This window comes from Hylaeus anthracinus, unplaced genomic scaffold, assembly GCF_026225885.1.
Source record: "Hylaeus anthracinus isolate JK02 unplaced genomic scaffold, UHH_iyHylAnth1.0_haploid 3, whole genome shotgun sequence".
In the NCBI taxonomy this organism is placed as follows: Eukaryota; Metazoa; Arthropoda; class Insecta; order Hymenoptera; family Colletidae; genus Hylaeus; species Hylaeus anthracinus.
Window position 1 is genome coordinate 1,357,074 of NW_026535284.1, and position 18,562 is coordinate 1,375,635.

At 30.8% G+C, this 18,562-nt stretch overlaps 1 protein-coding gene across 2 annotated transcripts in view; it reads right to left on the bottom strand.

Moving 5' to 3' along the window:
• Nucleotides 1–18,322, bottom strand: part of LOC128894250 (low-density lipoprotein receptor-related protein-like) — a 29,150-nt gene extending 10,828 nt beyond the window's left edge. For both annotated transcript variants that reach the window (XM_054155893.1, XM_054155892.1), the window contains exons 1-3: nt 18,081–18,322; nt 2,749–2,911; nt 190–321 (exon numbers count right to left, since the gene is read on the bottom strand). In XM_054155893.1, coding sequence (XP_054011868.1) covers nt 190–321; nt 2,749–2,911; nt 18,081–18,134 — 349 coding nt within the window. In that variant the 5' untranslated portion in view covers nt 18,135–18,322. The remainder of the gene's footprint in view (nt 1–189; nt 322–2,748; nt 2,912–18,080) is intronic.
• Between the last annotated feature and the right edge of the window lie 240 nt (nt 18,323–18,562).

An 18,562-nucleotide genomic window follows, 5' to 3' on the forward strand; every position in this document is an offset into this window, starting at 1 on the left:
AATATATAATATATAATATATAATATATAATATATAATATATAATATGTAATATGTAATATGTAATATATAATACGATTTTAAACGATGTTTAATATACTCGAAACAGCCATAAAGAGTAATCCAGATAATTGCATTTCACTTATTCGATAGAAAAATGTTTTAATTATTTGAAGATTATTATACTTACGCCCTAGGCACGTATGCCGACGAAACTGAAGAAATCCGTCTTTGCACCCGCAGAAACCGTCGAAACATCCGCTGTTGGCTACTTTCAATGAGCATTGCTCCTCGACGAAACACTCTTGGCCTAGCAACGTAGCTGTTTTATAGAAAAACAGATGAAAACTTGCTATTTTTCGCTGCGTCATCGTGAATTTACATTATATTAGAGATGACCAGAATTTTATTTAAATAATAAATAAAGAATAGAAACTACGATTAGAATGTAACGTAATTTTTTACCGATCCCAATTCAGACTTCATCCACGTGAAATCGAACACGTTTTGAAGTAATATCTCGGATTTCGTCGAAATTTGGATGTGGTAGTCTTTAGTGATATTTAAACGTAGCTCGAGGAATTTTTAAAAGTGTGGTAAATTATCGGTTTTACTGTTCAAAATATTGTACCACCTTTTTTTAAAAAAAATTATAACTGTATTAGCCAACATGTTCAATAATATTTACGTGAAGACTTTTAAATGATCAATTCATTACTTTTAATGTTTCGTTCTCCTTTAAATCTTTTAAATCATTTTTTACAAATCCATTATATGTGTATGTAGTATATTAGAATAAGTATACCATGTTTCCTTACATAAGGATATATAATGTATCATATAATAATTACATATATATAATTAATATATTAGGTGTAGAAATTAATTCTCTGACTTTATATTTAATCACTTATACCGCTCGTTTAAACAGATATACGGACTCTTTATGTTGCTGCATTAACGTACCGATCTTTTAAGTCCTCAACTTTTAATGTTTCATTCTCCTTTAAATCTTTTAAATCATTTTTTACAATTCCATTATATGTATATGTAGTATATTAGAATAAATAATCCTTACATAAGGATATATAATGTAACATATAATAATTACATATATATAATTCATATATTAGGTGTAAAAATTAATAAATATATAAATAATAAATATATTAGGTGTAGAAATTAATTCTGTGACTTTATATTCAATCACTTATACCTCTCGTTTAAACAGATATACGGACTCGTTATTATGCTGCATTAAAGTACCGATCTCCTAAGTCCTCAACCTGATCTCTATTGCAACGTATCAACACACATAACTCAATTCAATGTCAGCCTGATGGCCATTGCAATGCATCTATGCAAACTTTAGTAGCCCTGCTTATTATTATACTCTTACTATTATTCTAATTATCGAGTATCTTTGTAATTTGTTAAAAGAAAAATAACAATAAGCAAAATTTGTTGGTTTACCACTTGGAGATTGAGAGCATCTATAGGCGCTCGACGCAGTTTGGCTTTCTGAAACGGAGAGCGTCTATAGGCGCTCAAAATAAAAAATATAGCATTTCGAAGAAACGCAAAACGCAAAAACATAACAAAAAAAGTGAGACAATTATCGATGGAAGAAATGCGATATAGGATTATGTATACATATATCCGTGTTTCAAATTATATCACACTCAGAACATACAGCATCATCAGACCTACAGGAAATAGAGGTAAAGACTGTAGCAGAGAGATTGAGGTTTTTTTACAGGAATTGGTCAAAAATAACACAAAATACAATGATTTTAAGTTATATAAGAGGATATAAGATACCCTTTGTAAGTCTTCTCATCCAACAAAAAATTTCTCCTCAACCAAAAGTATCCAGTAAAAATAAATTAGAATTAAGACTGGCCGTTAAAGAACTGATTGCTAAAAAATCTATTGAAAAATGTGAACCCTGTAGGGGACAATTTTTATCTTCATATGTTTTGGTTCAGAAACCAAATGGAAGTTATAGATTCATACTAAACTTGAAAAAGTTTATGAATTTATACAAAAATACCATTTTAAAATGGAAGATTTGAGAACAGCGACAAAATTAATAGTGGAAAATTATTTGATGGGCTCGTTGGACATTGAAGATGCATATTTCTGTATTTCGATACACAAATTTAGTAGAAAATATCGTGACGCGCGGGAAATTCAAAACATTTAAACGTTGTGAAATATCGAGTCTAGAAGACTACTACATGTAATCATCTCGAACGAGGATTTCACATAATTACGATCGAACTTCACGTACAGGTCAATTCGTTTGATCGTTAATTATAAATGATTGAATATGAAGAGACAGAATTGATTTTTATACCTAATGCATCATATTAGATTTTTGGTAGGTGGTATACGTCTGTTTATATTGGAATGGTTGAAAACAATTAACATGGGAGGTGGAAAGGTCGTGGAACAAAATGATATTCATATAATTCAATAAATATGTATCAAAATTCAAATGTGCCTTTGAATTTTTCTTAAAAATTGGTACGAACTTTCTGGACAACCCAATATTTATTCCACTAACATATATTTATTCAAGTGTAATGTAAGCTTTGCATGGTGGTCTAAGTACTTTGGTGGAGTACTGTATATCATGTAACCGATGAAAGAATCGAGAAAGTTTTGTTAATCTCTTATTAGACATTTTTTATCTAAATGAGAATTTTGCCCATCTCTGCGTGAAATGATCGAAACGAATTCTTACCCTCGACGCAGCGCGTCGAATTATACTTGGCAAAGTATGGCGGGCAGCTGCAATAGCCGAGACGACATTGACCACCAACGATGCTCGCATCGCAGTCCTCGTCTCTGTTACATGCGTCCCCTAACTTCGTCATCCTCGTCGTTGGCGAACATAGAATCGTCACCTGAAATGCACGAAAATACTTGTAGTTCTTTTCGTGTAGTATAGTCCGCTGAACCAAGTACGGGCAAACCATGTTTTATGATTGAAAACCATTCTGGTTTTGTTTTTCACTTTTAAATGTAATCAAACGGAAGTGAGTATGGATACATTTTGCGTTTGATTACATTAGTCGCTCACAGAGCTGTGCAAAATACGTATTTTAAATAATAAACAGTAAATAAATATTTCATTTTGGATCATGCATGTATTTTTAAAAATAAAGTATTTTATTTCGGATCATGCAAGTATTTTTAAAAATAAAATATTTTATTTGTTATAAGAAATGTTTAATATAATATTTCAAATAATATTCTATTTGAAAAACACTGAAAATATTTGTGCCATAGTTCGGAATATTTTATTTATTTATTTTATTATCAGAAAATAAAATATTTTTATTTTACTAAATTATAGTGTAAAATATATTTATTTTGGTAATCTAAAACGAACGAAGTACTTTTCCTCTGGATTATAAACATACATTCAATGTAGTTCTTTAATGAATACTTCTATTAAGAATCTTCAATAAGAATTTTCATAAAATGAGTGACGGAAAAAGATATTCTTCAATCGCAAGAAATAGTTACTCCATCTGTGTATCATATTTACACGGTTTATTTTCAGGTTAAGAACTATGGAAAGCATTCAATTTTATGCTTTATGTTATTAAAATGAAACATATTTTATTTTATATGTTAGATTATCAAAATAAAATATTTATTTTCATGCCTTAAGGGGGTATCCTGAATTAAAAGGTCTAAAAAAAGCGGTTTTTCGTGAATTTTTTTAGGATGGGAAAAAATAATTAATTCTATCGAACTTTTTATCCTATTTTCATACATATTTGAGTAGTCTGTACACATTTTTTCAATAAGAAATATTCAAATTGAGTCGACTGTGATGCACATTTGCAGAGCACCTCACAATTAAAACTTCCTATTGGCGGGAAAGATGCAGGTCGTAATTTTCGTTTGACACAAAAAAAACAAAAGAAATTTTCATTTTCATACATTTTTCTTCTATATGAACTAAGAAAATCCCGCAAAAATGGTGAAATGTGAAATTACTGCAAGTTTGAAAAAAAGAACGAGTTGTTTAAGTGAAAAAAATCACTTTAACTTGATAAAAAAAGTTGTTTAAAATTTTTTTGTACGAATTTTTTTAGTTTACAGAGAAGAAATATGTACAGACTACTCGAATATGTATGAAAATAGGATAAAAAGTTCGATAGAATTAATAATTTTTTCCCATCCTAAAAAAATTCACGAAGAACCGCTTATTTTTATACCTCCTAATTCAGGATACCCCCTTAACTATAGATTACCAATATCAATTATTTTATTTTACGTTTTACATTATTAAAATAAAATATTTTATTTGTTGCTTTTATATTCTATTTGAAATACTATTTTATTTGAATTCTGAAGAATCTATTATTTCAAATAGTATTTAAAATATTTTCTCTAAAAATATTACCCATCTCTGGTCGCTCATCTAGGGGACAGGCTTTGTGTTTGATTACACTATTCGCTGAGCTACGGGATTGTGTTAACGTTTGATTACATTGGTCGCTGAGCTATCAGATTAGTTTTGCGTTAATAATAAATTGGTTTTGCCTTTCCTGTATTCTAATAAGTTGGTTTTCAGCCACTGTCGTTCAATTTATAATTGAGGATCTGTAAGTTTTGTCAGGGAGTATTCCACGTTAAATCGATCAAGGTCACGGATTCTATTGAAATTAATATACAGTAGCCTCAGAAAATAAGTCACGATTAACGTTATAAATAACACCTTAACAAAACACTTATATGACAGATAATAACGATAAATATTTTAGTTATTTTTTTATTTACATGTATCATATAAATGCAAACAGACAATAATTTGATGCTGCCTTAACGAATAAACAAAAAGAATAAAGAATATATATAGTCCGTTCATCACGATAGCACTGAAAAGTAATTTTTGAAAGGTAAGTTAACGCTTTTAAATATATAACAAATATTGCATATATTAATTTAAATAATAGCGGGTATGGTATCCCTTCGTTTCTATAATAGTTTTAAGGTAATTTCGCATGCTACAAATTAATTTTGTAATAACATCACTGTTAATATTGTTCCAATCGGATTTTACTGCGTTATATATTTACTGCGTTTATATATTTTTATAAAAATAAAATATATTTGAAATATAAAAATATAAATGAAATATAAATAGAAATATATATAAAATAGAAATAGAAATAGAAATAGAAATAGAAATGAAATATATTTTTCTTTAGTTTCTTGGCACATTTCTTTTAAAATTTTCCCACAAATGTTGTATTGGGTTTAACTCCGGAGTCTGAAAAAGCCGCTGTACTAAGTGAATATTATTTTCTTTGAAATATTTCATCGCAACTTTAGCTTTATGTTTAAGAGTATTGTCCTGTTGAAAAATAAAAGCATTTTTGACCAACTTCGAAAAGGAAGAGGTTACTAAATTTGACATGTATATTTTTTCTTTTTTTATGTTTGTTCACCGATTACGTCGAAACGGCTTGACCAATTTCATTTCAAATATTTTAAATCTCCTTCCACAGATCGTTCTCCTTATCTTGTCATTTTATATAGAAACCTCATTTGAATGTTACTAACATTTGTTAAATGTTATATTTATACTTTTAACATATTCTTAAGTTTAAGAAAAGGATTGATTATAATGTCAATAATAGATAGAAAAATACAATTTATAGTATAGTTAACTTACTTTCCGTTTTGAAAGATGCGCTAATTTAAACATTAATGCTATTTCGTTAAGAATGCTAATTAAATGTCGGCTACATTACTTATGCTTCAATTATTATTTTGGTATTTTCGAGATTGTTAAAAAAGTACATACGTTCAAAGTTTGAAATTTTTGCCGATTTTCACGAAACAATTTTTATCTTCAAAATCGTTGAAAATACAAATTTCGATCATTTTGTTAATCTCCCAGAATTGTCCTTTTCAACTATTTTATATTTCATTCGGAAATTAAAAATTTAATTTTATATAATAAATAGATTTCTATCCAACTTGTGTACTTCTACAATTTGACTTATGGAGAAAGTTGCGGAACAAATTCACCGCAATGTTTTCTAATATTAAGAACATTAGAAAACATTGACTTAAACAAAAAAAATGGGGATAACTTTTCCAACTTTCCAAGTAAACGGGAAACATCACTTTCTATTAATAACCTGATCGACAGAGTCTACCACATGTAGAAATACATTTTTCATCTGTCATTTCAAATACAGGTAACTCTTCTATAATTCGGTAGACAGGTTCCTAGAAAATGTTTTTATTGCAACGTCACGGTCAACGAGCTGTAACATTTATATTTTTCGATAAATCTGTCCATAAAGATTTGTACATCATACTGAAATAATACTAGAGATGTGTGTAAAATTTCAAATTAAAATCTTGCATACCTTATAAAAAAAAGAAATGATAAAGAAGCCACATTTTTGGCGCGGAAGAAGGAATTTCCCATTTTATATAATTATTGTTATATGGTGAAAATCAAAATTTCTAAAAATATGTATCCTTAATTTTAACTTGTAGTTTGCACATATAAATTTTCATAAATGAGAAATAATATTTAGTAACATAAATTAACAAAAAAAGATTTTTTCAAAAATAAATTATTTAAGTAAATAAATCAGCCTTGGTTCCGGCTATAATACTGTTAAGTCAAGAGCCAAATGCAAAGTGCCATTTTAAAAAATGAAAATGACCTTGACAATTATTGACCTTAACAATTTTTACATATTTCTTTTTATTGCAATTTATAGCCGATTGAAACAGATTAACTTTTATTTAAAATACTTTCTTGTCTGATTATTGCAAGTACTTGAAAAATCGTGAAAAGTGTTACATGGGGCACTCTGTACAACGTAGAGATAGTTTTATTCATACAGTATGATACAGTGACTTTGACTTTTAACACTTTATTTACCGGGAGGCTATTTTTCGGCTTTTTAATTGCAGTATTTAACTTTTCGAATTTATTTACTGTGTTGATGGTTGTCTACTTACAATGTTTAGTTTTTGGAAACAGACTTGGCTTTCAATGTACCTAGTAACAGTATGGAGGAATTATTGCCAGCCTAGATTGGTCTATGTTACTGTAGAAGATTCTTTTCTTAATTAAAGACTGTTCCTAAATAGCCCGATAAATAAAGTGAATATTAAGTTCATATCCTGGTCCTCTTCAAGAGCGTACACGAGATTAAGGTAACTTATGTGTTCAAATCCAGAACATGCCTGTTAAATATATCATACATTGCACTAATAAGACGTAAATTAAGTCTATAAGTGGGCAGAGAGGACGAAAGCCACAGCATTATGGTAACAGCATTTGCTTGATAAATAACCTAATCAGAGACGTAAATCTCATGCTGCGAGTAAATCGTGGTAATCTTCGCAACAATTCGTGTAATACTGGATCGCAACGGTACCAGCTAGACAAGGACGGCGCAACTGACGATACTAATATTTTGCGTAAGTGTATCAGCATCGTATATTCTCCACATTATATCAAGAAAGAGCTCTTTAATAAACTCGTTGTTAAAAAAATACTTCTTTGGTACTTTCGCGATATACAATACATTGGTGCATATTCAAATATTTGGAAGTTGATTTTACTCGACCATAATCGAAAGTAATATAATTTTTTATTTTATTTTATACAGGAACTCCAAGTTTTTTCCGGTCAAAGTTTGCCAGGATGTTCTACACGCAAAAGTAAGAAAAAAATATTGTATGAACATATGCTCTTAAATGTTTTATTAAGAAGTTACAACCAGGGACCAAAAATAACAGTCATTCTAATATTTTCAACGATAAAAATCATTAATAAAAAATTGATTATTATTGAAATCCAAGATAATCAACACAGACTATAAGGGAAAAAATCGAAGAATAAAATGATTAAAAAATATCGATTTTTAAACTTTTTGGTTACAAATAACAGTTATTAGTGTCCAATACTTTTTCGATTGCTCAAAGCAGTTATCTATGGAAGAAAATCACTTTGATCACTCATAACAATTATCAATGAGAGAAGTTCATTTTAATTGCTCATAGCAATTATCGATGAGAGAAGTTGATTTTAATTGTTCATAACAGTTATCGATGACAGAAATTTATTTCGATCGCTCGTAACAATTATCGATGAAAGAAATTCATTTTGATCACTCACAACAATTATCAATTAAAGAAGTTCATTATAATTGCCCATAACAATTATCAATGAGAGAAGTTCATTTTAATTGCTCATAACAGTTGTCAATGAGAGAAGTTCATTTAAATTGCTCATAAGTGTTTATCTTTACAAGTGTGTTTACCTTACTAGTCATGAACCGTTTGAGCATCTTCTTCAATAAAGACATTTTTTGAACATATCTCGAGAAGAACTAATAATTTTTTTGCAAGGTACCCTAATCATTTTTTACGTAGAATGAACAGAAGAATCGATCTGTGTAAAAAAGAATATGCATTCCTATTTAAAGAAATGATGCAATTGTTAATTGCACATGCACTGCTGCATCTAAAAAAAAGTTAAAGGCCTACAGATGTAGTGCTCTTCGAACCATTTATCTTTCTTCTTTGGCATTTTTTCGTAAATGCAATAATAACGAAGTTGTGACTTGAAACAATTGCATGGACCACCCTTTATTACTTATTGTACTACATTTTATTCAAATCTTTCGTGCATAATTTGCATATTTTTAACTTCCCGATTTATAGGGAAGTTATTGTATTTGCCCCTAAAATAAAAATCGATTTTTTAGCAGATCTCCATGTTTCAAGGTCATTGGAGTAATTTTAGCCTATTTTTAACAAATTGTTCGCGCGCGCGCGCGCGCGCGTGTGTGTGTGTGTGTGTGTGTGTGTGTGTACATATGTAAACAAATTTTTCGTTAACATTTTCTAAAAACTGACAGCGAGATCAAAATGATCGATGATGCAATCGATGTGTATCAATCTAACTTAGAGCTGATTAGATTTTGTTCTAATTCGGCCCAGTAGTTTTTTAGAGTTTTTAAGAAAACTTAACTCAATAACGCAATCTAGATGGGAGAATATAAATTTATGAGTGAATAACCAAACGGAAATAATATATATATACATATATTACTATTATTACATTTGTGTGCATATGTATAACACATGTATGTATACATACAGGATGCTCCAAAAGTATAGAAACAGTCAAATATTTCCAAAATGGAACATTTATGAGAAAAATGGTTTAGAGAAATGTTTTAGGGTTTCAAAAATTCTATTGAACGATCGTGTCCGTTTGACCTTCAAACGACCGGTCAAAGTCACGTCAAGGTCAACATGATTTTTTTAATGGAATACCTCATTTTTTATCATGCACTGTGAAAGCTGGCTCTGAGACCTTTTCAAAACACTAGTTTCAAACATTTTTTCGCACACAAAATAAACATGAATAGCTATATGAACCAGCTAGTTGATACATGTTTTCCATATGCATGTTACATATTTATCGTGCATAAACTTCCGCAGTCTAGTAATAAGGTACGAAATAATTCAATTTTGTGACGTCATCGATTCTGTTGACGATCCAGAATCCACTACTCCATCGCTGATTTGACCGACCTCGAGCCCATCGCTACACGCCTCGCAAGGTACTATTCGTCAAGGCCATTATCGCTACTCTTCTCCGACAACAGCCGTTCCGCTATCATCTGGAGCTTCTGCCTCCTGCAATTCCTTCCGCGTTTCCCAGTTTTGCTGGCTGCGAGTTTCTCGCACGATATCGCGCACGCATTGTTCGGCCGTTCGTGAGAACCATGGAGACCGGTCGTCGGAGCCCGCGTGGTTACATACAATTAGATATTAAAAAAATTATAATAAATAATAATACAAAAGGATAATGAACTGGAATTTCGTCGAAACAGCGTACAAACGTATTAAGAATACGTTTGATATCAAAACCCACATGAAAAGTGTAGCGTAAATTTAACGAGCATTGTACTCTAATTTTTCTCATTGTTACACTGTTGAAAATTTTGTATTAACTTCATCACAACTCACATGTCCTAAACGGTTCATATTTTTATGAAATTTAACATATCATGGTTGTGTCAATTGATAACACAAGCTCTATGTTGAATAGATTAACACAAAAAATTGGTGAATTTATAACAATTTATTTTGTGTACATTTAACAAACTTGTAGTATTAAACTTAACTTAATGTGTTGAATCTGCATTTACTTTTGTTAGATTAAAACATAACTATTCGATAAATAATGACACAAATATCTCGTCAAACAACTAACACACATAGTCAAGAACTATAACATAATTACTATGTTATTACCTACAATTTTGTATCATTACATAACTTCTATGTAACATTGAACCTAAATAATATCAATTAAAAAATATCTATTTACCGGATAAAATAGAGATGATCGGTTGCTATTCTTTTTTTAGATATAATCACGTATTAATTAAGCCACAATGTAAGTAAGATATAAGCTGATAATGCTGAGTGTAACTGATTCTTATGGAATGGTAAATCAAAAAATGTGGAAAACGTGAGTGCCTTCATTCAAACAGCACTGACTCAGTAGTGACTTCACAGCTAATGTTATTTAATCTAAATAACACAATTTTTCTGTAAAAACGTACACAAATTAAATGTTGCAAATAATACGTGACATCTTTTTTTATGTTGAACAAACGCAGACAATGTGCAATAAATTTACGACTAGTTGAATATAAATTCTGAAAATCTAGTCGACTGCTATTTTATAACGGAAGTAAATCTGAAAAAGGAATATGTAAACATAAAGATATTTTGTTACACGAATTGTGTCAATATCTATGTAAATGTTTCACATTAAATACAAATACAAATACAACTGTTATTTTATGTTAATTTTCAGATATCGTTAAGCGTGTGTTATATTTACATTATAACTTTTCACTATTTTAACGATAACGTTTGTTGAGATCAGATTCAGGCTTAGGTAAGCTCACACTCAATTGTGAAAAGTAATCAATACAAAACATTTAACCTATTGATTTTTGTACGCAAGAACACATTTTCGACTGTTTACATTGGCCCCATCGCACATAATTCTCAAGACTTCGAATAATATGTAAGCTCACACTCAATTGTGTAAACTAATCAAGACAGAACATTTAACCTATGGATTCTTATACGGGCTATATAATATTGTTAAGTCAAGAGCCAAATGCAAAGTGTCATTTTAAAAAATGAAAATGACCATGACAATTTTTAGATACCATTTTTTTATTCCAATTTATAGCTGATTGAAACAGATTAACTTTTATTTAAAATATTGGTACCCAATTCTTTACATTGGCCCCATCACACATAATTTTCAAGACTTCGTATAATATGGAAGCTCACACTAAATTCTGTAAAATAATCAAGAAAAAACATTTAATCCTTTGCCCTCGAGTGGCGCCTCTAAGGCGACATATGTCATTTAAAAGTGACTTTTTGAACGTACCATTTCAATTTTACTTACAGTGGGTGTAGAACGTATTCGTACGCCGATCAATTTCCAAAAAAACTGTGTAAAGTTGTAATTTATTAACTTATTTTTTATAAACAATGACATTCTACATATTCTCGAAAATCTCTAGAATAGATAGAGTACAAAAAAAATAACTATTCATGTAAGTTGAGAAATTAACAAGAAAAAAACAATTAATCGATAGAAATATTGAAGCAATAAGTATTCGCACAACTGTTTAATTTTTAAAACTTGATTGAAAAAACAGAAATTTACATTAATTTATAAGTATATGATACTTCCTTCATGGGATTTCCTTTTGATTTTATAATTATTGTAACACTTCTATGCATTAAATTACCTAAATTATTAGTTATTCGAAGTGGGATCTTCATCAAATCCTTTATTAGAGCCATTTTTAAATGAACTTTACTGGAAATTTGATGTTTTCTATTTCGTACGGAGCAATAAACTAAGGCGTTTACGTTACAAACTCTCCTGTAAATGGTTCGTCATAAGAATCGTACAAATACTTATTGCTTCTACACTTTTACCCACTTTTCGCATTTTTTTGTTAATTTCCCAAATTATATTAACCAGTAAATGTTGTTCGGGCTATATCTATCTTAGAGACTTCCGATAATATGTAAAACATCATTGATTATAAAAAAAGAAGTTAGAAACTACAATTTCACACAAAAGTTTTGTGTGAAATTGATCGGTATACGAATACATTCTACACCCATTGTATATCAGAATACAGTTAATTATAAATTGAAACTAGTTGGTTATTGTTGCCCGCTCGCTTCGCGATCTCGCGAGTAGGGTTATTCTTGCTCGCTTAATTCATATAGCTATTCATGTATATTTTGTGTGCGACCCTTTACGGGCCACACAAGGAACTTCCCGATTTCCGATTACAGCGCCGTCTATCGCGAATAAAAAAATGTTTGAAACTAGTGTTTTGAAAAGGTCTCATAGCCAGCTTTCACAGTGCATGATAAAAAATGAGGTATTCCATTAAAAAAATGATGTTGACCTTGACGTGACTTTAACCGGTCGTTTGAAGGTCAAACGGACACGATGGTTCAATAGAATTTTTGAAACCCTAAATCATTTCTCTAAACCATTTTTCTCATAAATGTTCCATTTTGGAAATATTTGACTGTCTTCATACTTTTGGAGCACTCTATATGTATACATGTGTTATACATATGCATACAAATGTAAAAATAGTAATATATGTATATATATTATTTCCGTTTAGTTATTCGCTCATAAATTTATATTCTCCCATCTAGATTGCGTTAGTTGAGTTAAGTTTTCTTAAAAAAAAAAACTAAAAAAACTACTGGACCGAATTAGAACAAAATCTAATCAGCTCTAAGTTAGAGTGATACACATCGATTGCATCATCGATCATTTTGATCTCGCTGTTAGTTTTTAGAAAACGTTAACGAAAAATTTGTTTACATACGTATATACATACGCACACACACGAACAATTTGTTAAAAATAGGCTAAAATTACTCCAATGACCTTGAAACATGGAGATCTGCTAAAAAAATCGATTTTTCATTTTAGGGGCAATAACTTCCCTATAAATCAGGAAGTTACTAATAATTCATTGAGTCACGAATGTTGGTAGATGTTTCTTTTCGAAGTAGAGCTTTTTGGGTTTACAGAAATTTATTATAAAAATGAACTGGATTTGGTTCTATAAAACAATGCCTCGAGCGCTAAGGGTTAACCTATGGATTTCTGTACGCAAAAGCACATTTTCGACTGTTTACATCGACTTTATCACACATAGTGCTCAAGACTTCGTATAATATCGAGACGGAAACTCGAACAACCGCCGTGCCGCTTGAATCGAGACGAGCCGATGATACGACCGCAAACACATGCGCGCATTGCGCACCGTTAACCGGTTACCCGTGAGCGCGCGGCTCGCACTTTTGTTCGAAGAAGTTGATTCGTTCTCCGCTGGCGACCACGACCAACGATAACGTTCCCTCGTAAGTTGCGCGCCTTTTTACGTTCGCTCGTGGTTGCTTAATTACCAGCGAGCGAATCGCGGTAACGTGATATTAGCCGCGAACTTGAGTGCTCGGTTAGTGTCGTTTCGTGTCGCGGAGCGTGGGAGGTAGCCAAGGGTCCATCCTCTGATTACTCGCAAAGAGAGGTATCCGAGCGTGACACTGTCTCATTAATTAGCTACTACACAATGGTAGATAATAAAGTACTGAAACTAATGGTATATAGTTTTGGAAGCAAACGGTTCATAAATTATAAAATATACGACATTGAAACGATTACTACTGCTTATCGGAAGAAATATAGGAAATTTTCGATACAGCAGAATTACTGTAGAATCAAATGAAAAAACATGAAAAAAATCGTCCAATAACGATAGACGAACAATTCGAATTCAGAAAAAAACGTAACACTATGCAATAGGGATTAAGAATTATTAATGAGATTATTACAAATTTTAACATTGACAAACTAATACAGTAAATATATCCAAGTTCAATTATCAAACTGATTTACTTATATTTGAAAAAGAAAACTTCAGAGTAACAGTAAATAATAAAAAGTCGATGCAGAAACAAAAACTAGCAAGAGTACCAAAAGGTTCTATTTTTGGTCCAGTATTACAATGATATATAAAAATTCCAAAAAACACAAATAGCTATGTATGTAGATAACGCAGCACTTTATACGTGTACATTCATTTCATATATATCATTTCATGTATATTCATTTAATATATATATAACCATATAATAAGTATACATATATTGGGCTGTCTGGAAAGTCCATGGCGATTTTTAGTAGCCGGTGCAGGTCTGAATATATCGGAATGGCTGAAAACGAATAAAATGTGTACATTTCTTATAGTAGTATTACTGGATTTTCACGAGATGTTATGTGAAGCTTGAAATCACTAAAAAGTGTGGGGGGGGGGGCTTATAATTTTTGTACACTAGTGTATACAAGGTGTCCCGCGCAACTGGAACAGGCTGTATCTTCTAAACGATTGAAAATAGAAAAAAAATGTTATAAGTGAAAGTTAAATGATTTCAGATGGTGCATAACACGCAACTACTTTTATGGACTTTTGTGCATCGGTGCATCAGAAAAATGCAACTGTACTTTTTTTTGAACGGAAACCTATATTTCTGACGACACAGATCGACATAGTTTCTAGTGCTCTACGAAAAAGTATTAACATACTTATGCATTAAACTTCACCGTTAAGAAGTTATCGATGGTAAAAGTTATCCGAACTATTTCTATCCCTCAGCATAATTAAGAATACATTCTACACCCATTGTATACCCAATGTAAGTAAAAATTAATGCAAACATCAGTTTCGAAATATAAGTGGAAAACCTATTTGTTTGATAACTTTTACACGCCACTGTAGATTGATACGAAGAAGCATTCAAAATTCGAAAATACTATGAGAAATGTTATAAATTATCGAAATTTTTAATTTTTTAAATAACGAGGGTGGTCAAGGACTAATGAGTGTGCCGGAACAATGTTGGTCTAAAAAATACGTACCGATTACTTCGTGTGACGTAGAGCGATCGTTCTCCGCGTATAAATTAATTTTGACAAACAAACGCCGCCAACTAACACCATTAAATTTGGAAAAAATGCTCGTAATTTATTGTCGCGCGAATTATAATATACCAGAATAATTGTGAAAAGTATTTTATATATGTGTACATACCGAATATTCTGTAACATACTAATATAGTACTTATTATACTACGTTTTATTCAAATTTTTCGTGCATATTTGGCATATTTTTGGTGCATACTTTGAATATTTTTCGTGCATACTTTGGATATTTTTCATGCATATTTTGCATATGCATGTTACATATTTATCGTGCATAAACTTCCGCAGTCTAGTTATAATATAGATACATTTGTATTCGAGGTAAAGGTAGCCAAAAATATAACCATGAATGCCGTGACTTATTGCACGTATGTGAAAGAGTATTAGAATTCAGAGTTTCATAAAAGAGTAATACCCGGCCGGGTTTATCGGCCCTGCAATCATTGACTCGAGTCCCTACACACGCCAAACCCCCCATTATCCCGTTTCCGTAGACACGAATTCCTATTCGATGTTCCCGTTGTCGAGTTGGATCTCGAGTTTCTTGAACACGATACAGCCTTTGATTTTGTTCTAATTTTTTTTCTCACGGTATACGGTAGTTATACTCTACTAAAGCAGCGATCGGAAACCAGTGACCTACGGGTCAATTAGTCATCCGCATTGCCATAACAACTGTGCCATCGACTTCTTCGCCATACTTTAACGAAAGACTGTAATAAAAAACATCAAACGAACGAAAGTAATAATCAGAGGTGGGTAATATTTGTAGAGAAAATATTTTAAATACTATATTAAATAATAGATTCTTCAGAATTCCAATAAAATAGTATTTCAAATGGGATATAAAATTTCAGCAAATGAAATACTTTATTTTGATAATGTAAAACGTAAAATAAAATAATTAATTTTAGTAATCCATAGTTAAAGTATGAAAATAAATATTTTATTTTGATAATCTAACACATAAAATAAAATATATTTCATTTTAATAACATAAAGGAAAAAATTGAATACTTTCCATAGTTCTTAACCTGAAAATAAACTGTGTAAATATGATGCACAGATGAAGAAACTATTTCTTGCGATTGAAGAAATATCTCTTTCCATCACTCATTTTATGAAGGTTCTTATTGAAGATTCTTAATAGAAGTATTCATTGAAGAACTACATTGAATGTATGTTTATAATCCAGAGAAAAAGTACTTCGTTCGTTTTAGATTACCAAAATAAATATATTTTACACTATAATTTAGTAAAATAAAAATATTTTATTTTCTGATAATAAAATAAATAAATAAAATATTCCGAACTATGGCACAAATATTTTCAGTGTTTTTCAAATAGAATATTATTTGAAACATTATATTAAACATTTCTTATAACAAATCAAATATTTTATTTTTAAAAATTCATGCATGATGCGAAATAAAATATTTATTTACTGTTTTATATCAAAAATACGTATTCTACCCAGCTCTGGTAATAATTTGTTGGACATTTGTCTGTCGGATACCAAAGTATTTTATATAAGACATTCCAAAGCTTTAAAAATTACAGTTCATACTTTTTTTGTAATAAAGAAATTTGTGCGTTGAAAATTATCAGAATTGCGTCGAAATTACTCTTTCCTCCCACTTGGATGAAATTGTTTCTTATTGTTTCTTCCTGGGGACTCTAAACGCGATACTTTAACGAAAAATCGCAATGAAAAATATCAAACGAACGAAAGTAATAATTTGTTGGAAATTTGTCTGTAGGATACCAAAGTATTTCATAAGACATTCCAAAGCTTTGAAAATCATAATTCATATTTTTATAATAAAGAAATTTGTGCGCTGAAAATGACGAGAATTACCTCAAAATTACTCTTTCCTCCCATTTGGATGAAATTATTTCATATTGTTTCTTCGTGTCTACTCTAAACATATTAATCTGAAAATTGAAATGATTTTTTTGGAAAACTCATTACGTGATTTATTCGTGAGAAAAAAATTCGATTCGTCAAATTGTTCTCTGGTCAGTTTGTCAATACCATACAATAAAAATAAAAATAAGAAATACGTGATGGGAAACAAAAATAAAACTCATTCCAAAACGTCACAACTACCGTAGATACCACGTGAAATTGTAATTTATTCACTTCTTATTTAGAAACAATGATATTTTATATATTCTTGGAAATCTCTAGAATGGATACAGTACAAAAAGAAAAACAGTTATTTATATAAGTTGCGAAATTAACAAGAAAAAACAATTCGTACAACTGTTTAATTTTTAAAACTTCACAAAAAGAAACGAAATTTACTTTAATTTATAAATAATTAATACTTCGTGGAATTTTCTTTTGATTTTATAATTACTGCTATTCTTTTAGGCATTAAATTACCTAAATGTTTTCTAATTCTTTTCTAATTCGTTTTCTAATTCTAATTCAAATACTTATTGCTTTTACATTTCTACCAATTTTTCGTATATTTCTGTTAATTTCGCAAATTATATAAAGTAGTAATTGTTGTCTGGATATACTATATCTATTCTAGAGATTTCTAAGAATATGTAGAATATCATTGATTATAAAAAAAGAATTTAAGAAACCACAATTTCGCACAAAAATGTTTTTGGAAATTGATCGATCTACGAATACATTTTACACCCACTGTACGTGTTTCTTTTCAAATGATGTGAAAAATATCGAAAATCCACAAACGGGGCTCGTAACAGGAAATGCTTGAGTTTCCTGAACACGAAACAGTTTTTCATTTTACTCTAATCTCTTCCTTCACTTGGTCAATTCGAAATTACAAGTTTCCAGAATAACTATCTTCAAAGAAACTTGGATACATTACATTTGGATACTACATTTTTGAAGTATGAAAAAGCAAAAGATTCCGTAAAAACACGATCACCAGTTTTAGGGGTGACTCTTGGTCCACACTCACCAAACAATTGCTCGCGACGCATAGAAGTAGAATAGTTCGACGACTTCCACGCATCGTGTCCTCCTATATTATGTGCACGTAACTGGATTGTTCGCGTTATACTTTTTTCATCGACGGTTAATGACGAACGAGCGTATTCGGAAGCGACGATTTCGATTCGATTGCGTTTCGATAGGTGCGCGCGACCGATTTTCGAGCGCGTGGTTGTCGACTAGCGCGCGCCACGGGATGACTGAAAGCAAACTGACGGACGTCCCCGTGCAACCGATGGAAAAGCGGACACAACCGCGTTCCCTCGCTCTCCCACCTCTTTAGCTCGGTCTTGGTCTTGGTCTTGATCTTGGCCTCGGTCTCGGTCTCGCTCTGGATTTCTTCTGTCAAATTATCCAACCTTCCCCAACATTGTAATTTATTACTAACGCCACTACATTGACGCTCGTTTTCATGCTTGTGGGAAACTTAATTTGGGAAATTTAATTTTT